The sequence below is a fragment of the Alosa alosa genome, chromosome 19, assembly GCF_017589495.1.
Source record: "Alosa alosa isolate M-15738 ecotype Scorff River chromosome 19, AALO_Geno_1.1, whole genome shotgun sequence".
Taxonomy (NCBI): domain Eukaryota; kingdom Metazoa; phylum Chordata; class Actinopteri; order Clupeiformes; family Clupeidae; genus Alosa; species Alosa alosa.
In genome coordinates, this window is record NC_063207.1 from 28,061,266 (window position 1) to 28,082,891 (window position 21,626).

At 44.4% G+C, this 21,626-nt stretch overlaps 1 protein-coding gene and 1 long non-coding RNA gene across 2 annotated transcripts in view; one reads left to right on the forward strand and one right to left on the reverse strand.

Moving 5' to 3' along the window:
* Positions 1-12,677, forward strand: part of si:ch211-132f19.7 (adenylate cyclase type 8) — a 32,822-nt gene extending 20,145 nt beyond the window's left edge. Inside the window, 9 exon segments of the mRNA XM_048228564.1 lie at positions 6,500-6,577; positions 6,862-7,034; positions 7,145-7,226; positions 7,759-7,917; positions 9,115-9,261; positions 9,492-9,584; positions 9,975-10,089; positions 11,483-11,741; positions 12,032-12,677. Coding sequence (XP_048084521.1) covers positions 6,500-6,577; positions 6,862-7,034; positions 7,145-7,226; positions 7,759-7,917; positions 9,115-9,261; positions 9,492-9,584; positions 9,975-10,089; positions 11,483-11,741; positions 12,032-12,179 — 1,254 coding nt within the window. The 3' untranslated portion in view covers positions 12,180-12,677.
* A 3,043-nt stretch (positions 12,678-15,720) lies between these two features.
* On the reverse strand, positions 15,721-17,691 carry LOC125284487. The gene is made up of 6 exons (XR_007191873.1): positions 17,607-17,691; positions 17,336-17,466; positions 17,057-17,214; positions 16,727-16,827; positions 16,388-16,623; positions 15,721-16,293 (listed from the first exon to the last, which is right to left on the reverse strand). It is a non-coding gene; the product is annotated as an uncharacterized LOC125284487 (long non-coding RNA).
* Between the last annotated feature and the right edge of the window lie 3,935 nt (positions 17,692-21,626).

The following is a 21,626-nucleotide window of genomic DNA, read 5'->3' on the forward strand; positions in this document are numbered from 1 at the left end:
CTGTCGTCCAAGGCCTGTTGACTAATGAACGTTTAAGCCTCATAAGGCAGGGCCAGTAAGTGTGTCCACCACCACAGCCTCCCACTACCGGCTGTCGTGCTCTTCTCGGGTCCAGCCATTTCCCTGCGTGATCGGACAGAGTTCATGTCATCTGTGCACGGGGGGCTGGTCTGTTTGGAAGGTCCATGGAACCACTGGGCCATGCCAAACAGGTGAGCCTGCTGGGATCTCCGCCTTCAGTGCCACCGTGGTCAGTCGCCCTGTCAGAGGCCAGGTCCCGGACAGCATTCAGCGATTCCCCGACAGAAGGGGCTAACAGGTCAACCCACTGTACCAAAGGCGTTGGAGTGCGCCTCGCGTCATCTGTGGCCCCATTTTGGTTATAAAATCCTTTCGCCCTTATTAGGCGGACATTCTGACCGGACCAACTGTCTCTGCAATTGCAGTTCCTCTGACTTCAGGAGGTTGGCTCTCTTTGCTCCTCCAAGAGACCCGCGTTAAACTGCGTCTGGGCTTATGGCCAGCCACCAGGGCTTTCAAAATGGCCTCCATTTGTTTGGCGGGAGGTCTACGGCCAATTTAGAAAATTGGGATATCAAGTTCAGTGTCCTTCTCTGACATGCACTATTAGCTATTATGAACTATGCCCGCATTCTCCACCATATGTGATATCATGAGGAGGCTACGACTCTCGGTGGGACAGTTCAGCAGTGCAAGGACACAAATTTAGGAATTACTCTTGAAGGTTTTAATCAAGTTCTGGGGAATTAACAAAAAAGGTAACTAAGGATAAGGTTGATTGTTCAACCGTCAAAAGCTTAAACAAGGTCTCTTCAAGCGAAAAGTCATAGTCGATTCCCTCAGGTAAATGTCTTTGTGAAAACTAGTCTTCAGCCTTACTTTGGACAGCACCTTGCCATTGGCCAATCGGTGGTAAGTATTCCAGTCTTCAGGTAAGTATTCCAGTCTTCAGGTAAAGTATTCCAGTCTTCAGGTGAAAGTGCCCTTCGACCGTCTGCCAGCTCCTCTGAGAGCACAACTTGAGCTTGTCTCTCAAATCCCCTCTACCACCAACTGTGTCTCTGGGCCTTAAAAAAGCCCTTCAGCTCATCAGGCCTGATCAGGTCTCAGGTGTGTTGGGATATCGTGTGTTTGAGGGGTGGAGTTTCCAACTCCCCAGCAGATGGAGCCAAAGCTGTCCGTGACTGCAGCCATCTCAGGGAGCGTGCGGCCCTCAGAGCATAGCCTCTCATTGACATCACACATCCCCCCCCCTGGACCGGCGTCCTGTTAAATGAGGGTGAAAGGCCGAAGAAGAGGCATTCGCCCGGGACAGGGGCATCCGCATTGCGGTGGGCTTGCCCAGCCCTGTGAACAACAAGAAAAGTTCATGCTTGCAAGCAAAAACCATCTGGCCAATCTACTGTTAGTCTCCCGGTTCCTGGCCATCCCACTGTAGAGGGGCATGATCCGACACCACGTGAACCGTCGACCCAGGAGGTAGAACGCCAGGGATTCAGGGCCCAGGTCACAGCGAGGCATTTCCTTTTCCACAGTGGAATAGTTCCTCTCCCTTGGGAGTAGCTTCCTGCTGAGGTAGAGAGCGGGATGTTCCTCACCCGTCTGTGCCTGAAGCGAGTACAGCACCCAGACCCACCTCCGAAGCGTCGCCTGGACAATGAAGTCCCTTCTTGAAGTCCGGCCACCAGGATCGGACTGGAACACAGGACTTGCTTCAGGTCGTGAAGGCATGCCCTCCGCCTCGGGAGTCCACCTCACCATTTTGAGTGGCGTTTGGTTGTCAGCTCTGTTAGAGGTGCAGCAATGTGTAGCAAAATCCGTAATAACCCGTCTGTGGTAGCCCGACTGGGCCCAAAAATGACCTCACCTGTTTTTTTGGTGATGGGCGTGGCCAATCCTGTATGGCCATAACTTGGCTTCCTGAGGCTTGACCAACCCAGCCCAATGGTGTACCCCAAGTAGTTAGTCTGGCTGAAGGCGCCTACACTTTTGGGTTTGCCGTGAGCCTGCTTCCGGTGAATCAATCACAGCCTGTACCGGGGCGTGGCTGGCCCAATCGGGACTTTGGATGACTACATCGTCAAATATGCCTGGCCCGATACCTCTTGTGAAGTCTTGAGGGGCCTTGTGATCCATCAAGCTGGAGCATTGGCAGAAGCTCGTGGAGACAAGCGGGGAGCGGGTATACTGGTAGAACCCCTGGTGTGGCAAGGCCGTCTTCACCTTCCGATGCAGGGTCAGGGGCACCTGCCAGTAGCCTTTGGTGAGGTCAAAGGGGTGGTTATGGAAGCCCGAGCATGCCCCAGGAGGCTATCAAGTCATCCACCCGAGGCATAGGTGCGCATCAAACTTCCGGACACTTCATTTAATTTCCGATAGTCATTGCAAAATGCGATACCGACCCGTCTGGTTTGGGAACCAGTACAATGGGACTTGCCCAGGCACTTTGGGACTCTTGATCACCCCAGCTCCAGCATCCGCCACCTCCTCTGAATCCTGCTACGAGCCTCGGCCTGGCGGTAAGAAGCTGGTTTACCGTTTTGCCAGGCGTAGTGAGGGATCTGCGTGTTGGACCACCTCCGTGTGCAGGTAGGGGAGGAGAAGACATCTCGGTTTGCGATCCACCAACTCCAGGGCCATCTGCGTTGATGTGGGGACAGGCTTGGACCCACCTGAACCTCTTCTCTCCCTGGTTCCTTGGTCTCTGTGGGGGTAGACAACTGAACTCGCGCCTCCCTGGCGTGCCACTTCTTTAACAGGTTAACATGGTAAATCTGCTCAAACTTTCTTTTATCCGGTTGCCTCACCTTGTAGTTTTACCCTCCCACCCGTTCAATGACCTCATATGGCCCCTGCTTTACTGCCGGAATTTGCACTCCACGGTTGGCACCAGGGCCTTTTCGGTCCCGGAGCTTAAACTCTCTGGGTTGAGCAGACCTATTGTAGGAGGCTTGTTATTTGCCTTGTGCAGTCTCCATGTGTTCACGCATCATGGGATAGACAGCCTTCATTCTCTCTCTCTTGGCTGATATATGATCAGGTCCGCTATTAAAGCCTGGTTTGCTCCTCCCAGGCCTCCCTTGGCGATGTCAGCAGTCCTCGGGGTCTGTAAAGACAACAAAAACTCAAAGGGTGAAAAAACAGTGAACGGTGGGCGCACCTCTCTCACGCAAAACAGTAGAGTGCGGTAGCAGCTGATCCCAGTTAGCCCATCTTCCCCGATGTCGCCTGGCATGGATTTTAGAGTTTTGTTAAAGATTACGTGAGCCGTCTGTCTGGGGGTGGTAGACAGCGTTCTCACATTGTTTGATTTTCAGCAAAGTACAGAGTTCTTTCATAACTTTGGACATGAATGGACTCCCTTGGTCTGTCAATATCTCGCGGGAGCCCCAGACTAGTTGACAGAAGGAACAACTCCTTGGCGATCTGTTTGGGCGTAAGCCTTCCTCAGCGGGATGGCCTCAGGATATCGGGTTGCATAGTCCAGGATGACCAGAATGTACTGATGTCCCCTGGAACTCTTAGGTAAGGGCTAGCGATGTCCAGTCAATTCTCTCAAAGCGGGGTCTCGATAATGGGCAGGGAATGGCGAGGTTTCTATATGTGGGCTTTGGCACCACCGCTGACACTCAGAACGTACCCCGACAATAGTTCTCTATCTCTTTGTGCACCCCTGGCCAAAGAAGCGTGTAAGATCCTTTCTTTCGTTTTCTCCACCCCTAGGTGGGCCCCTAGCGGGTGGGTGTGTGCTAGGTTGAGTCACGGTGGCCCGGTGGGGCTGTGGTACAAGGCTGTTCATGCACCTCACCATTTTTCTGTACCACCTGATACACTAACCCCGGTTTACTGCAAAATGGGGGGTAGGTGGGGCTGTCCTATCCCTAGCACCACTCCCTCTATCACCTGCATTCTTCAAAGCATTTGTAGAGTGGGATCCTGTAACTGGGCTGTACCATACTGGCCTGTGAGGAGGGAAGCTCTTTGGTGCCATGGGCGTCTTCCTCGCTGGAGATTGGAGCACTTCCTGGGACCATGTTCTCTTCCTCGTGTCTGGACCAGTCTCTGGAGTCAGCCTGGGCACCTGCCATCCCTGCAAGAGCACAGGCTGGAGTTAATGGTTCTGAGGGTTGTATTTGCGGGTTCTCGGATACGTCTTACCTCTCGGCTTCGAGGTACTCGGGTCAGCCCTCTCCTGGAGTCTCCCTCCACAGTTGGTGAAAGGCTGGGCAGTCACAAGCCCAGTGGGACAGGAGCGGGTAGGGGAATCAGCCACACCCGCTGTCGTGAGGATGGTTCCCCTGGTGGTGGTCATCCTTGAGTTCAGTGGTGGGGTAGTCTCTGGTGTCTCCATGGACTGGGAGACCCGGGAGGACTTTCCTGGGGTCAGATACGATGAATCCACCAGATCCTTATGCACCAGGGTGACCGGCTGCGGAATCTAGCAGAGCCTCCACATCATGGTGATTCACCGTCACCCGGGCAGGTGGGGGGTGGATTCTTGAAGCCATCTGACTCCCCACGGCGAAGCAAAAAGGTGGGCGGGTGGTGAGCTGGAGGACTCAGCAGTGGGCATAGGCTCATCCGCTGGTTTCCCACACTGCCAGGAGATGTGTCCCATCTCCCCCACACGGTAACACTGGCGGGTTTCACTCTCGGTGTCCTCTTCCTGGTGCCGGCTGGTTTGGGCTCCCCTGGAGCCTGGACAGCTCCTGAAGTGGCTGGATTGGATCCCTTGGGGTTCTTTGGGCCGAGGCTCCTCCCGTCTGTGGCGGGAGCGCACTCTGGGGCTCCTTCCTGGAAGCCAGCATCTCTGCTGTGGCTTGGTACCTTTCCACGGCTTCCACGGTTAGGTCCGCTGTCGTCAAGGCCTGTTGACTAATGAGCCGTTTCGCCTCATAAGGCAGGGCCCGTAAGTATTTGTCCACCACCACAGCCTCCACTACTGCAGCTGTCGTACTCTTCTCCGGGTCCAGCCATTTCCTCGTGATCGGACAAGTTCATGCATCTGTGCGAGGGGCTGGTCTGGTTGGAAGGTCAGCTGTGGAACACGCTGGGCCATGCCAAACTTGGTGAGCCCACCTCTGCTGAGGATCTCTCCGCCTTCAGTGCCTGCGTGGTCGCCCTGTCAGAGGCCAGGTCCCGGACAGCATTCAGCGATTCCCCGACAGAAAGGGGGCTAACAGTCCAACCCACTGTACCAAAGGCGTGCAGGTACGCCTCAACGTCATCTGTGGCCCCATTTTGGTTATAAAATCACTTTCGCCCTTATTGGGCGGACATTCTGACCGGCCAACTGTCTCTGCAATTGCAGTTCCTCTGACTTCAGGAGGTTGGCTCTCTTTTGCTCCTCCAAGAGAACCCACGTTCGCTGCGTCTGGGCTTGCTGGCCAGCCACCAGGGCTTTCAAAATGGCCTCCATTTTGTTTGGCGGGAGGTCGGCCAATTTAGAAAAGTGGGATATCAAGTTCAGTGTCCTTCTCTGACATGCACTATTACATTATGAACTATGCCCGCATTCTCCACCATATGTGATATCATGAGAGGCTACACGGCTCTCGGCGGGACAGTTCAGCAGTGCAAGGACACAAATTTAGGGTATACTTGAAGGTTTTTAATCAAGTTCTGGGGAATTAACAAAAGGTAACTAAGGATAAGGTTGATTGTTCAACCGTCAAAATAAACAAGGTCTCTTCAAGCGAAAAGTCATAGTCGATTCCCTCAGGTAAATGTCTTTGTGAAAACTAGTCTTCAGCCTTACTTTGGAGCAGCACCACATTCGTGGCCAATCCGATTGGTAAGTATTCCAGTCTTCAGGTAAGTATTCCAGTCTTCAGGTAAGTATTCCAGTCTTCAGGTAGAAAGTGCCCTTGACCGTCTGTAGCTCCTCTGAGAGCACAACTTGAGCTTGTCTCTCAAATCCCCTCTACCACCAACTGTGTCTCTGGGCCTTAAAAAGCCCTTCAGCTCATCAGGCCCTGATGGGTCTCAGGTGTGTTGGGATATCGTGTGTTTGAGGGGTGGAGTTTCCAACTCCCCAGCAGATGGAGCCAAAGCTGTCCGTGACTGCAGCCATCTCAGGGGAACGTAGCGGCCCTCCAGAACGCAGCCTCTCGTGACATCACAATGTATATTTTCAAGTTCCTACTAGCTACTCTACATACCATTTTAGTCTTTTGAAAATGTCCAAACAACACAACCTTCCCTTGATTTATCCTTAATATCTCTGTGCCCATTACATGAAATACTCAAATATTTGCACATTAATACAATTACATAATATTAATACAGTATTCAAAGAATAATGATTGCCACTCTTTGCCCTTTTAATTATTTTTGGCCTTGTAGAAATTCAGTGAACATGCCATGCAAATGTCATGTCATGGTTCAGTCATACTGAGAACATGTTTGTCTGTGTGTAAGTATTCTGTGTATATGACTGTGGAAGTCTTACTCTTTTTCTTTGACTCTTCTCCTGCAGCTTTGGTGCAACACCGTGGAGTCAGAGGGTGAGGAGACGCCGGCCGATGGGCCAGTAAACATCTGCACACAACCCGAGGTAAGAGAGGAGGAACCACTCTAAGGTCACCTCAGGTCAAAACAGCACACATTTAATTATTTGTAACTAAGACTTTCACATCGCAAATATCAGTACACTAAATGTGTATCTTACTTTTTTGGAACATTGATTCTAAATTCTGGATAAGTTCCTCTATTTATGTTTTTGAGTTGTGTCTAATTAACATAGTAAAATGAATCTTCTTTATTGTTAGGATAATTGTTGTGCTCATGACATAGGAATGGCCACTAAAGTTACTCACCACTGGTCATTCTCCTTTGTAGTTCTTTGTGCTGAGCGGGGTGCTTGCCATGGTAACATGCGCCGTGTTTTTACGGCTAAGCTGCCTGTTAAAGTTAGTGGTGCTGCTGATGGTGATCGCTGTCTACACATACTTCATTGAAGTGACACTGCACGTCCTCTTCATCCGCCAACACCACAACGGCCAGCTCCAAAGGTACAGCTGTCTAAAGGCACACCGGGCACACTGACCTGTATTTTCCATTGGTATTGTAGGTCTCAGGTAGAATAAAGGCTATTCATTTATCTGTTCTCACTTTTCCCCAGGTCCCACTACCTCAGAAGACAGGGGATTTCAGTGTTGCTGATGACCATGTTTGTCATTGCTGTACTCTATAATAGTCGAAAGGTAGGTCCATAAATATATAACGGCCTACAGTATGTGCATTTGAGTTGTTGAATATGATGCCACAATAGTCTGATAATAGCGCAGTGTAATAATGTCAAACTGCAGCTTACATTAAAGGTGCTCTAAGCGATGCCACGCATTTTTAGGCTAAAACATTTTATATCACTTACTGCAAACATCACCTAACCAACCGTTAGCTGTCTGTGTCCTGAATACACTGTAAAAAAACGCGATCTCTGTGGACAGCCCAGGCTCCAAAAACGGCAACAAAAACAACCTGGGCAAACCTAGCCCATAAAAATTAACAAACTGTTCCAGCAAATCACAGACGAGATGCACGTTTAGGAGAGTAGGGGGAGGAAGTAGCGAGCTAGCTCTCTGTTTTGTTTGAAAGTCAACAGAAGTGACGTTACCCAGCATCGCTTAGAGCACCTTTAAATGATGCCTATGACTGCTTAGAAAAAGATCAATAGTGTAAACACTACACATTTTAAGGTACATTCAAAAATCTTTCAACATACTGCTCACTCAGCTGGAGACGACAGCACGGCTGGACTTCCTGTGGCGTCTGCAGGCTCGACAGGAAGTGCAGGACATGAAGGAGCAGCGGGAGCACAACGAGTGTCTGCTGTACAACATCCTGCCCACACACGTGGCACAGCACTTCCTGGCTAGGGAGCGCCACAATGAGGTAACCTTACCCCACTGAACAATCCAATGGAAGAAAAACAGATGAGCTATACCATTTGATACCAAAACTTGATGTCATGCTCACAAAGTGTATGTATGCTATATCAAAATATACCAATTATACCAATATACAGTCATGGCCAAAGTCCTTGTAACAGTCCCAGTTACATTGAAAAAAAAACCTTAAAACTTAATTTCTTCCTGAAATATGATCATTTAAAGGCAATTTTCTCATGTACAGCTGCATGTCTGGTAAAATGTGTTAGTATCCTTAAAGAAAAGATGATAGATAATTGGATTGTAGGGATGTTTCAAACTAACTGTTCCCCCCTAAATAGTGTAACTGATGTAGTTGATATTGTATTATTTAATTCAGCCTATTTAAATGGAGAAAAGTAGTCTGCAGTTTGGCATCACTGTGTGTACCACACTGGACATAGACCAGAGAAAGCAAAAAGAAAAGGTTACCTGAGGAGACCAGAAAGAAAATTATTAAATGCTTTGTTTTCATGCGGTAGCCTATTTGATAAGCGATGTCATGGGTAGGCTGACGTGATTAAGGAGGGCTTTCTGTTCCTGTTAGCCTATAGGTTTTAGCCTAAAGGTTTTACATACCACTCAGTTGGGATTAAGGCGCCTCCCGACGCCTTCAAAGACTAGTGCTAGCACGTTTGACTCCCAACAAACTCCCAACTGCCGTGAGTTGTGGGTTCAAGTTCAGGAAAGTGCAGGGCTGAGCCACGCGGTCAAAACAACGCAGCTACACTGACAGATGCACAAGTGTCAGAAAATGAACAGAAAATGTGTGTTGGCACTGAGAGCCTCTATACTTTGTGCAACACACTATTAGGTAAAGGGTACCATCGTTTTTGTCCATACCATGATCATTTGTTGAGTCAAAAGTAAAGTCTGGTTTGCATTAGACATGGGATAAAGACATAAATGCTAATTGCTTTTGTTAGTTTAAAATTAAATTATACACGAGACCAAGACCAGACTGGACACCTGTATATTTACAGGGACATGCTGTGGGCTTGTTAAATGTGATGATAAAGGAATCCCTTGCACTCTAGCCCCTCTGTCTGTGGAGATCGGCGCTCATAGAACAGGACAGTAAGAGCAACTAAATACAATGGGCCACTTCAGGCAGCTGAATCCAAAGAAGGCTCCATCCATCTTCTGCTCTTCTGCTCCTCAGGACCTGTACTCCCAGTCCTATGAGAGGGTCGGGGTGATGTTTGCCTCTATCCCAGGGTTCACCGACTACTACGAACAGAAGGAGCTCAACAACCAAGACATAGAGTGCCTGAGGCTCCTTAACGAAATCATAGCTGACTTTGATGAGGTGAGGCAAACAGCTACTGTGTACTCATTCTTCTCTCCTTGATGTCCTGACAAGCCCTTTTGGTACCACTGCAAATCACACACATTTTCATTGTTTATTGAGTTATTATTAGAGAGTGAAGGTTATTGTAAAATTGTTGAATGTCCACATACAGTACATCATAGAACATTTAGAATTAGGGGTAAATCATTTAATTTAATTCTTTTGAATTTTTCCACTTTCTGTCGTAGTTACTTGATGAGTCTTACTTTCAAGACATTGAAAAAATCAAGACTATTGGCAGCTGTTACATGGCTGCTTCTGGGTTGTCCCCCGATAGGCCGGTAAGTTTCCACCTTGGTGGTCATTTCGATACCACAGATGCATGAAGACCCAGTCAGGCAACGGGTGGAGTTTTACTTACAGTGATGCACACCAAGGAGAGACAGCATGACTTTGCATAAAGATCCACCAGCTGCTCTAACTAGACAAAGGAAATAAACAAGGAAATAAGTGTCTTTGCAGGCTGATGAGGGATGGCGTTGGTCATCCCATTTTACGTGGGACCTTAGGAACACAGATGATGACTTTTCACATCTCTGAAATTATACTGTAGATTGTATTTGTAGATTCTCTTATAGATTTCCCAAATCAAAAGTGCACTCCTTCTCCTCCACGCTCATGGGGAGTGTTGTCTTAATCCAGTGCCTGATGACTATGCTTCTTCCTCCTAGGCCAGTACAGATGAATGGGCACACCTAAGTGAACTAGTGCTTTTCGCTCTAGCCATGCAAGAGACGCTGAAAGAGATCAACAAAATCACCACCAACAACTTCCAGCTTCGAATTGGTGCGTATGCCAGCTGTGCTACTGACTAAGACATGTTATTGTTTACTTTTTTGGATTACAGTTCTGTGCAGGGTCTAGCTAACCAATGAGCCTCGCAGTTCTACATGAGACTAAGTAAATCAAGCTTATTAGATTTGATATTATCTGGTGGCCATGGTGACTTGAACTTATCCACCTCTGATTGAATTTATACCTTAGCAGAGGTACAGTTAATGCTACCAGACCAGTGCACTGGAAGTAGAGTAACAGTGTTAATTTGGGACAGTAATTTGATTTGAAGTTGAATCCAACAAAACAGTCTCAGAAACAAAACCAGAGAGGATTAACGTGGATGATGAATGTGACGTGAAGTGGTTTTAATATGAAAGAATCTATAACAAAACTGAAGCATATGCCATAGGAATACCATACTCATGGGAAGGAAACTGAATCACGTCATTCTGTTCCACAACAAAAGTTTACACTTGTTGCCTTCCAAGAATAGACCCCTAGATTTCCCTTTAAGGAAAAGCTAATTAAACAGCGTAGACTAGATTTCCCTTTAAGGAAAAGCTAATTAAACAGCGTAGACTAGATTTTCTAAATGGACCCTTTCAAGAGAGTTCCATTATCAGCATCATAGTTGGCCCCACAAGGCTTCCTTTTTAACATTCCATATGTTATCTTAATGCAGAGGAAGTAGATTGGGGCCCAAATAGAACGTTCAAGCATTGTTTTTGTTTTTATTGTTAAAAGGGCTATAGGCTTCCCTCGAGATGTGATTTGACATGATTTAAGACATGACTAACATTTAAGAAACTCGACAATACTGTCAAGAGTGGTTAATAAGATATAGTACACTTGCTCAATAATGTTATAAGCTCTTTCACTGTGTGGGATCTATTCATATAAGATCTGTAAGCAATTCTGAATGGGTACAGAAATGACCTTCAGTGTGAATGTGCATTGATTTTTAGGACACTCCTATTCCAATTAATCACTTTATACAGAGGTGATGGATGATTTAATTTCCCTGAGGTTAAAAAGCAAAATGTTTTGTACATTTGGAAAGGCTTAGATAGATGCAAGTACACAGGGAATGAGTATATGCTGTTACCATGTCTTAAACTTTTGAATCAGAGCTGCAAGACTATACTGGTCCTGATACCCAGTAGGCTGGAAACTGAAAGTGGAAACTGATAGGTTTAACAAGGCACATCAATTCAAGGAGATTAGATTTTTAATCAGGATGCAATGCATCAGCTTTTTGAACCCAAGTGACCTTGGTTCACCCATGTCCCACACAGTTCTATTTCATACTATTCCTGTTGTCTATATTTCCCAAACCCGTTGTTGCAAGTCTGTGACGCTTTGGATAAAAATGTCTGCTAATGACCAGTTACTGTACATGTAGGGATGGCACATGGCCCAGTTGTGGCAGGGGTTATTGGTGCCACCAAGCCCCAGTATGACATCTGGGGGATGACAGTGAACCTGGCCAGCCGGATGGACAGCACTGGGGTCAGTGGCCGCATCCAGGTCCCAGAGGGCACCAGCAAGCTCCTGGTGGACCGCGGCTTCAAACGTGAGTTCCGCGGTAACATCTACGTGAAGGGTGTGAGTGAGCGGCACGGCGCTGTCTGCACCTACTTCATCAGTAGCCGAGAGCAAAGGTTCGACTTCATCTTTAATGTTGACATGTACTCTCTCCACCCACCCCAATACAAATACATATATTATATACATATTATATATATATTTAATACATAACAATCTGAGACAATATGGTGGCGAAAAAGCATCCTAATAAAAATCCACTAATCATTATTATTATGATGATTATTAATGCTTGCTAATGTTACTTATAGTGTTGTTAATTTTGTTGGTTTTATAGTGATTTTTTTGTGCAAGTCACCTTGGCTAAAATTGTCTACTAAATAAATAATGTTGGCTTAAACTGTAGATCCAGCTATGCTGAGCGCCTGACCAACCGAGCAGGCCTGCATGGGCGCAACACACTGTCCGGAGTGGTGTTCACCCTGGTGCAGGCACGCAAGAAGGAGAAGCTGAGAGAGGCCAACGGAGGCTTCCATCTGCTGGACGTCTCCTAGTGTTTGATCTCTGGGGCCAAGGCAAGCCGGGCCCCTCATGCAAGAGCCACAGTTGACTGTTGACCAAAATACCTCCACAATGGATCCGCTGAGTGAGATTTCAGTGATCAGCTGACCACATGTCCTCAACTTTGACCTCACTGTAAACACAGAGCTCTGTAAAAACGTAATCAAGACTGATCATAAAAAAAAATTGTGAAGGGAAGTGTCAGTCAGTACTCAGTAATCTGCTATGATACCCAGGTAGCCTACCTTATTATGTACACACAAGTGTACAGATGAGGAATTTCATTTCCCAAAAACTTTATTTATAATCATAGGCTAGGTATAGGACTTTTTACTGTGACCAGCATACTGGCATGCCATATACTCTAGTGCCCTTCCTGGATTAGACTATTTATGCACTATTTTTATATCATGTTTTTGTAAGAATTCTTTCAACAGCGTACATTTTCCTCACATTTTTCTCAAAAATAATTATCATTAAAATGCTTATCAACAAAATCTTCTACCACTACCATGCATTGTTTTTGTATTATTGTGTTCAAATCAGAGATGGATTTGTTTTTCACTACTTTCTTCCTTTGATTTTAAAATCTTTATTTATAGGAACAACATCAAAGTACTTCATCTAGTACATGGGAAAGAGGTAGAGATCCATGGGGCTGAACAGACCCGCTTCTTCCTCACCCATTGGTGGTGGTGTCTCTGGCTACAGAATACTCAAGATGCTCTTTACCATCTTTCCCAATACACTTGACTTAATGATGAGACATACAAGGTCATGTGTTTTAATGAAATCTGGCACTGATCAAACTATGAATTCACGGTTGGTGGACTCTACTGTACCTTATCTGCAGGACTGAGACCATTCTAAATAAAACTTGGCTTCACTTCAGAGGATAAAGGTAGGCGAGTCATGTCAGGGTGTGAGATGAGTCAGCCAAGTGAAACACACAATGAAACCACACCAGGGACGTCGTTAGGCTTATTTTGATGGGGCTGAAGCCACCCGAAGATGATCAAAAGCCCCCCTAAAAAACATAGTAATAATATGCGTCCAAATTCACGTCCATTATTCTTTGTTGAATTGCTCATGGCAGGGCTGCCAACTTTTCAAAAAACCTTGAAGTGAGATTTGGTGGGGCCAACCAAAATTTTGCTGTGGAAATTTTTATTTGGCTCATACAGCATTATTACCATACAGTAAAAAAAAATGTACATCAGTGGTTCTCAGGTGTAGGGACCAGGGTCCCAGAGTTTAATTAACATTGGTATCAAAGGGATCTACTACTAGGACCTCGGCCTGAACCTGCGTTCATCTGATGCTGTGTCGTCCTAAGGGTGTTTTGTAAGAAATGTTTGTATATTTTAACTTTTAAATGCATCAATCAGGTGCACTTTCAAAATAAATTCAGAGGTCAGACTTGCTTATTTTTATGGAAATATTTGTGCTGTAGCCTAAACTATTTTGCACTTCAGAATTATAACCATGCACACACAGGTGGAATAGTTATGGTGATATTGCAATAAGTTCACAACCACAAAACATATGCTACATTTCACAGTTCAGAAATGTTCAAAAATGTGTGTACATTTCAGCACTCCATGAAATTATGCAGAAGTGGTCACCTGTGTTAGCTAGTTCATTTAAGATAAGATATTGGTCATTGTAATGGCCATCTAGCCTATAGCCTACATACTCTTCCTTTTTCAGGATGTACCCATTTCTGGGAACATATGATGTGAATGTTTGCATATGGCTTATGTCAGGCTTTATATCAATATTTGTGTTTCATTATTTGATTTTCTTTATATTTTTGCATTAATGTCACTAGGAAGCATGCCAATAGAAATATATTTATCTGTGTTAGTGGGATTGGCTGGAACCTGACAAGAACCATGATAGTGGGATAATCTATGGCTGAGCAATTTACAAAAATGTATGTACTGATAAATAGTTTACATTAGAATACATTATAATTTCGCCCTAATGAGACCATGTAGAAATTTGTTGCAATTTCAAAACCGGATTACTCAGGAACCACTTATTGCACAGAATATATCCCTGTATTCGGTACGGTTTGCTGTTTATTGTGATATTGGGTTTGCCATGTGTGTTGTGTGAAGGGTTAGTGAGATATTTAACCGAGAGTAATGGGTGTGCACTGTGTGCAAAATGCAAATATGATTAGTCTAAATTGCATGTCAGTTTCTCGCGAACCATTTATCACAGCAACTTGGCGCTAATATCATTGGAAAGCTTTGATGCCGCTCGTTCACATGATATGTATAGTTTAGTTTAGTTGAACCTCATCTGCCAGGTGTTTGACCTACCAGGTTGACACTTCAGCGTGAAAAATACTCAATAATACTAAAGCATACCTGAAGCCGGGGAAATACGCCTGGGATGGCTTCTGAAGTAGCATCGCAAATGAGAGAAAATTTAGAAAATTCCACAGGGGTGCTCTTGAACCCACTCACCGTCTCTGAAATCATAACTAGTCGATCAGTGGCTCAACAGGTAGATCTATAGATAGGCTAAACTCATTTTTCAGGCATCTGACTGACTGGGTTGACACTTCAGTGTGAGAAATCGGGGGTGTGGGGCGTATGAAACTAATCAAATGTGTGCGTCTCACGGTCAATGCGTGAGGAGTTGGCAGCTCTGTGACTCATGGATCCTTATCTCACATAAATCACACAGATAGGGTTGCCACCTGTCCAGGATTTTCCTGATTGTCCAGGATTTTCATCTGTCCAGGAAAATAAAAATAAAAATCCTGGCAACTGAATGTCCCGGATTTTTGTACATGATGTGCAAAATGTGTATTTCAGTTTAATTGAAGCGTGCCTACGTCCATAAACGTATGCACAGCCTTATTGGCTCTACAAAAATTACGTAGCATAACATGGGTGGTGGTGGTACGTAGTCTGTGGAGGTTAAGAAATGGCAATTAACTAAACAAATAACAGAGAAAATTGTTTATTCTACATAAGCAAAAAAGCAGAACCTAATTTTATTCCCCTATCAATTGCCCCCAGGTGTCCACAAGAAAAACTGAAAAATTTAACAAAATAAAAGGGCTATTAAATAAAAGCAATTAACTAAACAACTAACTAGAAATTGTCATTCCTAATTTTAGCTATACAAACTTAGAATGACTGTTTTAAAGGCACCATTGCTTACAAACAAAAAGGTCGATTGGATGGTCAAAATGTCCAGGATTTGTGTCAGACACAGGTGGCAACCCTACACACAGACAGGCTCGGACTGGTAATCTGTACAAATGCCCGGTCCACATGTGGGCCGGTGACCTCTGGGATTTTTATTTTTTTTTTTTTTTTTAAGTTATTTAGCCAGGGTTGCCAACTTTGGGATTTCGGCTGGAGTGAGACTCTGGAAAATACTAGTGGGTGTGTGCAAATTTTTGACGACCCTGAAGAATAGAATGTAGGATGGAAATGCTTTCAAAATGTACAATTCATTTATTGATTGCACAAAAGCCCCCAGAGCTACGTGTGTGTGTGTGTGTGTGTGTGTGTGTGTGTGTGTGTGTGTCAGCACAGGCAGAACACAGAACAGAGAAATTAGGCCTGTTGTACAATAAACCACTACTCACAAATTCGCACAGAAAAATCGCATTCACAAATTAGGCCTGTTGTATGCCACAGTGGCAGTTTTGGCCTGCTTCACAACATCTGCAGGAGGTTCATAAGTGAAGCACGGTTCAAGGCTGCTCATTTTCATTGTCATGATGATGACAGGGTGCCTTCAAGTGACAGTCTGTTTCTGGTGTCAGTCTTGTTTAGGCCAATCAATGAAAATGTTCGCTCAGCATCCGCATTTGAGTGTGGCATGCTAAACACAATCTGGGCCACCTTGGATAATTTGGGGAATTTAAGTGCCACTTGCCCGATTCTTCAGATTTCCAAGATCTATTTCCCATAGATGGTCCATCCTGTGGTACTCCCATCCGCATTTGTCCGGATGACCGCTTCCCCCCAGATGGATGCAGGTATATCCTTCTCCTCCGTCATTTGATACTCTAGGAACTCTTCACTCAGAAGGTCCTGCTCCCTTGGTTGGTTGTAGGGCAGGAGATGGTTGAATCTAAACAGAGATATATTGGTGTGAGAAAAGTATCTTTGTAGCAGATACAGAATGAACCAATATCACTCTACAGCCCAGATAGTTGCATACATACCTATGAACAAAGTAGAGCACGTCATCCAAGGTGCTATCCATTTTCTGTTTGAAGTCCACAAACCTTGAATGCTCCAGCACAGGGTCATGTAAAGGGAGCTTAGCTGTGGCCTACTTGACTGCTTTCACAAAAAAGCTCCTGGCTGCGAGATGGAAGTTTTTAGCCGAGTCCATGGAGACATCACCTGCTTCCACAAAACGTTGTCCTCGTTGTGAAGCCAACACCAAGCTGAGAATCTAAAACGTATGTATGGATAATTCAGTGCTTAGAGTAACAGAAGACCTGCATACAATGCAAACATTATATAAAACCTTTGTTTTTGTCACTCCTAATATTCACCTGGCAATTGGCTCTCCGAGGTCCACTGTGTCCACATTGACCCCTCTAAAAGCTCCTGGCTTCAGGAATTTGGACAGGAGTTTCTTGACAAAAGGCCTGATCTTGAATTCACAAATAGAAGTAAAAGTATGTTATCGTTAATACAGTCTCACACATTACCCTAAAAAACATACCCCCTTGTAAATGATCCCTATTTATACAATTACTTAAGACTCAAGGCTAAATTAACTCTAAATAGTAAAGTGAATACTAGCCTATAGTAGACAAATAACTTTATTTGTGAGTGCAACTACAAATAACAAAGTAAAAGCAACAATAAGTGGTATGTACTTGTTCATGAAGTAGATAGACACAAGGGTCTTGCCGCTGGAATAGCAGGTTGAAATGTGTGAATGTCATCAGTGTAGACTGGTAGAATAAGAGATGGATCTCCGTCATTGGGTCCTGGAAAGATTCACGCAGCCGGGCACACCTGGCTTGCTTCTCATCTGTGGAGTTAAAGAACAGGAACAGCAAAACAAATAAATAATCATTTTGAAACAGTCATCTTCCTATATCATATATCATTCATCAAATAGTCAAAATAATCTAAACTAGACTTATACTTACGGATGCTTTCAAAATAACGAGTGCATTATAGAGACGTAGAATCCGATTGACCACCATCTCCAAACTAAGCCATCTTGTGCTCACATGCAGCAGTGTCTCCATGTAGCTTGTATCACAAAACGTACAGAATTCTGTGATGAAAAATGTAGATTACAGCAAATAAGCAGTTCAATGATGTAAGAAAAATTATTAATTTATTATTAATAAAAAAAAAATGTATTAATATATCTGTATGTAAACTATATCTTGAGAAATTAAATGGGTGAATTACCATCCAATATGTTCTTACGCTTGGTGCTAGCCTTATACCAAAGCCCACATCTACTGCCAGGTCCTCAACATCGAACCCTGTGATCTGTAAAGGCTATAGGAACATTGTGGCTGACCAGGCTGCAACTTTGACCTCTGCCCTTCTAGCCTGTAAAAAAAAATGTTTACATCTGAAGTAGATTATGTGCAAATGCATAGCCAAAGCACACATATGAAGAGATTGGATTCAAATTTTCACCTGAGTGTCCAGATTCATCTCTTCAGCCCTCGAACAAACAAATCTATTTTGTTGGTACCATCAAGGATTTTTTGTTTTTTGATGCGACTCTCTGTTGATATGCCTCTGAACATCTAACCTGCCTTGATGCCTGCATTCTAACTCATGCCAGCAGACAAAAGTGAAACACAGTTGTGCCCTGTTTAATGAAAGGCCACTCTTTAGTCCAGGCGCTGTTAAATTTGGAATTGTAAGCAGCGGCCCCTGATTTTGCCTTTTTCTTCTGCCTGACTGTGGGCTCTGTGCTTGTATCTTTCTCCTCCTTCTCCTCCTCCACCTCCACCTCATCATCATCTTTCTCCACTCTTTCCTCTATCTAAAAGGTAGGCTGTGTTAAAAAAAAAAAAAAAAAAAAACCTGCGGCCTTATTGACAAGGTAGCCTAATCATAATGACATCTCCATTAAAATTATATGTAGGTCTAGACCTGTGCTAACATTGGTGAGAGTTGTTAGGCATCAGGTGGAGGGCACACTGTCCATCTTTTAATGAAAGGTAGCCTAGTTTAACATTTTCCTTTTTGCTAACAAACAACTGAACATAAATCATTACGTGACTAGGTTACCTGCTGAAGCTCTGATTGATTCTTCTCCTCTCCATGTCCATCATCCTTTTTTCTTTTGAAATATTTCAGCAAGCTCATATAACAAAACGTAATTTGCAATGAGCATTTTAGTTAGCAATTAAGCCTACCTAGCCCTCATAACGCACGCGAGACAACGTTTGTAACTAATTTAGTTTAACTCTGTACACAGTTAGACAAGGTTAAGTCTGTAGTGACAAAGCACACAATTGTATTCAACAGGTTATACGATTTCTTTGACTATTTTATCTGCTTACCTTGACTGATTCTCATCCAAACTTCCGAACGCGCATCAGTTGGCTTCAGTTCCGCCCGAACTCTCTGAACGTTTCACACGCAACTGTGACGTACCAGGTGCATAGTTTTCAGCGAGTCGACGATCAGATAATACTGCCGTTATCACGTTGTAGGCAGATTTTACAGCTGCTAATCATCAACAGAAATGAACGGGAGATTTTTTTTTATTTTGGCGTGACATTTCGTGCGTGTGCGTGACAGCGTGACATTGATAGTGAAAGCGTGAGTGTCACGCCAGGAGTGTGAGAGTTAGCAACCCTGATTTAGCCTATTTGCGGCCCGTCATGCAGACCTAGGCTTAGGCTTAGGCTACGGTGTCTGGCCATAACGCAGGGTCGTCTCTGATAACTGTAGCCTAGTGCAAAGTATTGTGTTAGGGCTACTCACGTACTGGTTTCGTTTGCACCCAAAGCTTCTGCTACTGAAATGGTGTCCGTAGCAGCACCAACAGCACCAGTGCGGACTTCGGCAGTGGTAGTGATCTTGTCCCTCACGACTGTTTCACTTAGATCAACATCATAATCATCACCATCATCAGTAGAAGAATATGTAGTACAAGTAGGCCTGAAGGCCCGTGAGCCAATACGCATGGTGTATGCTTAAACTTTAGCCTTGGAAAATAAAGGCTTTTTAGTATTTACAATCCTATCCAAAATAGCCTACTTTCTTTCTTTCGAAGAATTCTTCGACTGGAAGAATTTAGGCAATTTATTTCTAAATTCTTCCTCCTCGCTTTTTCTTTTTCTTTTATCACTTCCACTCTGGAAACGTTTCATGGCTGTCAATCGCTCAACTCCACTCCTCACCAAGACCTCGTTCATAGCTGCTGCTGCTATGGTGACAGAAAGCGGACCTGCAGTCATTTGATTTTATGATGAGTTTATGAGCAATCAAAATATTGTTTTCAATCTTTATTATGGATTAGAATATATTGTTTGGATGCGGTGATCATTTATTTAAAAAAAACGAAATAGGCTACGATACGGGGATGACGAGGCCCCCTGGTGGCCGAGGCCCCAGGCAATTGCCTGACCATGCCTAATGGCAGGTCCGCCCCTGGGATTTCCCCCCCTCTGGTCTTGATATCCTCCCCTCTGCTTAATTATTTTCATCGCCGGGGGGGACAACATGTATCCCCCTCTGCCCCTCATATTGATTAATGCTACTTCATATAAGTAAAGCGCTGCAACGTGAGAACAGTCTAGTAGGCTAGCCTACATAATAATCTGACATCAGAAACGCACCGTCATCGTCAGCACTCATGCTGCTGACACAGTGGCTGCGTAATAACTTAATTTGGCCTTGATCGTGCAGGACATTTCTGAATGTCGACTGTGTAATCCATCATAAATGGCTAATTTCAATGGAAAAGTTAGCTGGACAAATGAAAGAAAACGAGAATCATTCAGTGAAGCATATCGTCATATTTTAGAACCTTCAAAATGAGAAAACTGATGCAACTGAGATGGAGGACAACTCCACGTATAGAACGTACAGGAGATATTAGCTGAATGTCACAAAAAGTGTTACAGAAATTGCTTGGCATCGCTCTCTACCGAAACACATGTAGTTTGCGGAGGACGAACGAGAAAGCACTCGTTTGATAAATCAGCCAGTAGGCTATGCCTAGACAAATAACTTTCAGAAATAATCTGTACTGCAAAAACGAATGTTGGTGGGTATTTAAACTATCTAGCGGGTGTTTTAACAGCTGCAAGATATAGAAGCTTCATGGTCTTTATGTTCTGGTTCGTAAATTATTTTCATAAAACTTCAAGTTGCCCTATAACTTTACTCTCCAAACTTCACTGCACTGTAGCCAATTAACTGACAGTATGATAGTAGGCTATTTATTTTCTGCAGGCTACAATAAACAACACTGACAATAAACACTTTTTCAACTTTTGCAATATTACGCACTTGCCTACTGAACGCAAATCAGCAGGAGAGAGAATGCACGTAGCCTACAGTACGCAGCGTGTAGTGCAATGTGTGCTATTTGGTTACCAACTAACACTGTTAGCCAATTCACTAACTCAAGACTTCAGTGGCATCATATACAACATTTCTTTACATAACAAATACAGAAAGGATGGAGGCAGCAAAAGTAGAGGAGTCATTTCAGATGGGGCAAGAACAAGGTGAATTTGTATGCTTGTCAAAACGTAGTCCTACCCTGCATTAGAGGAGCTGATCATCATACCAAGCACACTCGCTGTTTAAAGTCATGCATCACGGTAAACTAAAACTAAGATAAAGGTAAATGCAAAATGAATTTGGCTATGAATCGTTCAGTTTGTTGCTACCCAGGCATGAGTTTGTTGTGTGATACTGTGTGTTTGTTATTTATGGGGGGGGATCAGGGGGGATTTTGGTATCGGTGGGCTTGTGTGTGTGTGTGGGGGAAGCCTGGCAGTTTTGTCGGTTCACTGCTGGCCTCGTGGCATAGAGGGTAAGAAAGTAGGCCTTTAATAGCAGCCAGTCTCTCTCATGTGCTCATAACTTCCGTTAGGTCACTTTAGGGCCTAGGCTATGCCTACTTGCTCATGATTTGCAGGTAGCAACTTTTAAATGAGGACATTATGGTAATAAAAAATATCTGAATAATTATGGCAGTAACAGTGGCGCAAAAAGTGGGTATGCGCTATATGCGGCTCATAGGGGCGCCAAAGCGATGGTAAAAAAAAAAAATAATAATAATATATTTGGTATTTTCTATATGTAGCTACTGCTGTCCGTTTCTAAATCATTTCAACATTTTCTCAATGTTCTATAACATTTTAGAGGACTAACAGGCTAGAGTAGGCGCCCTATCTCATAAGATTCCATCATAGAATTTTGACATAGAAGAGGGGTGGGGGCCCG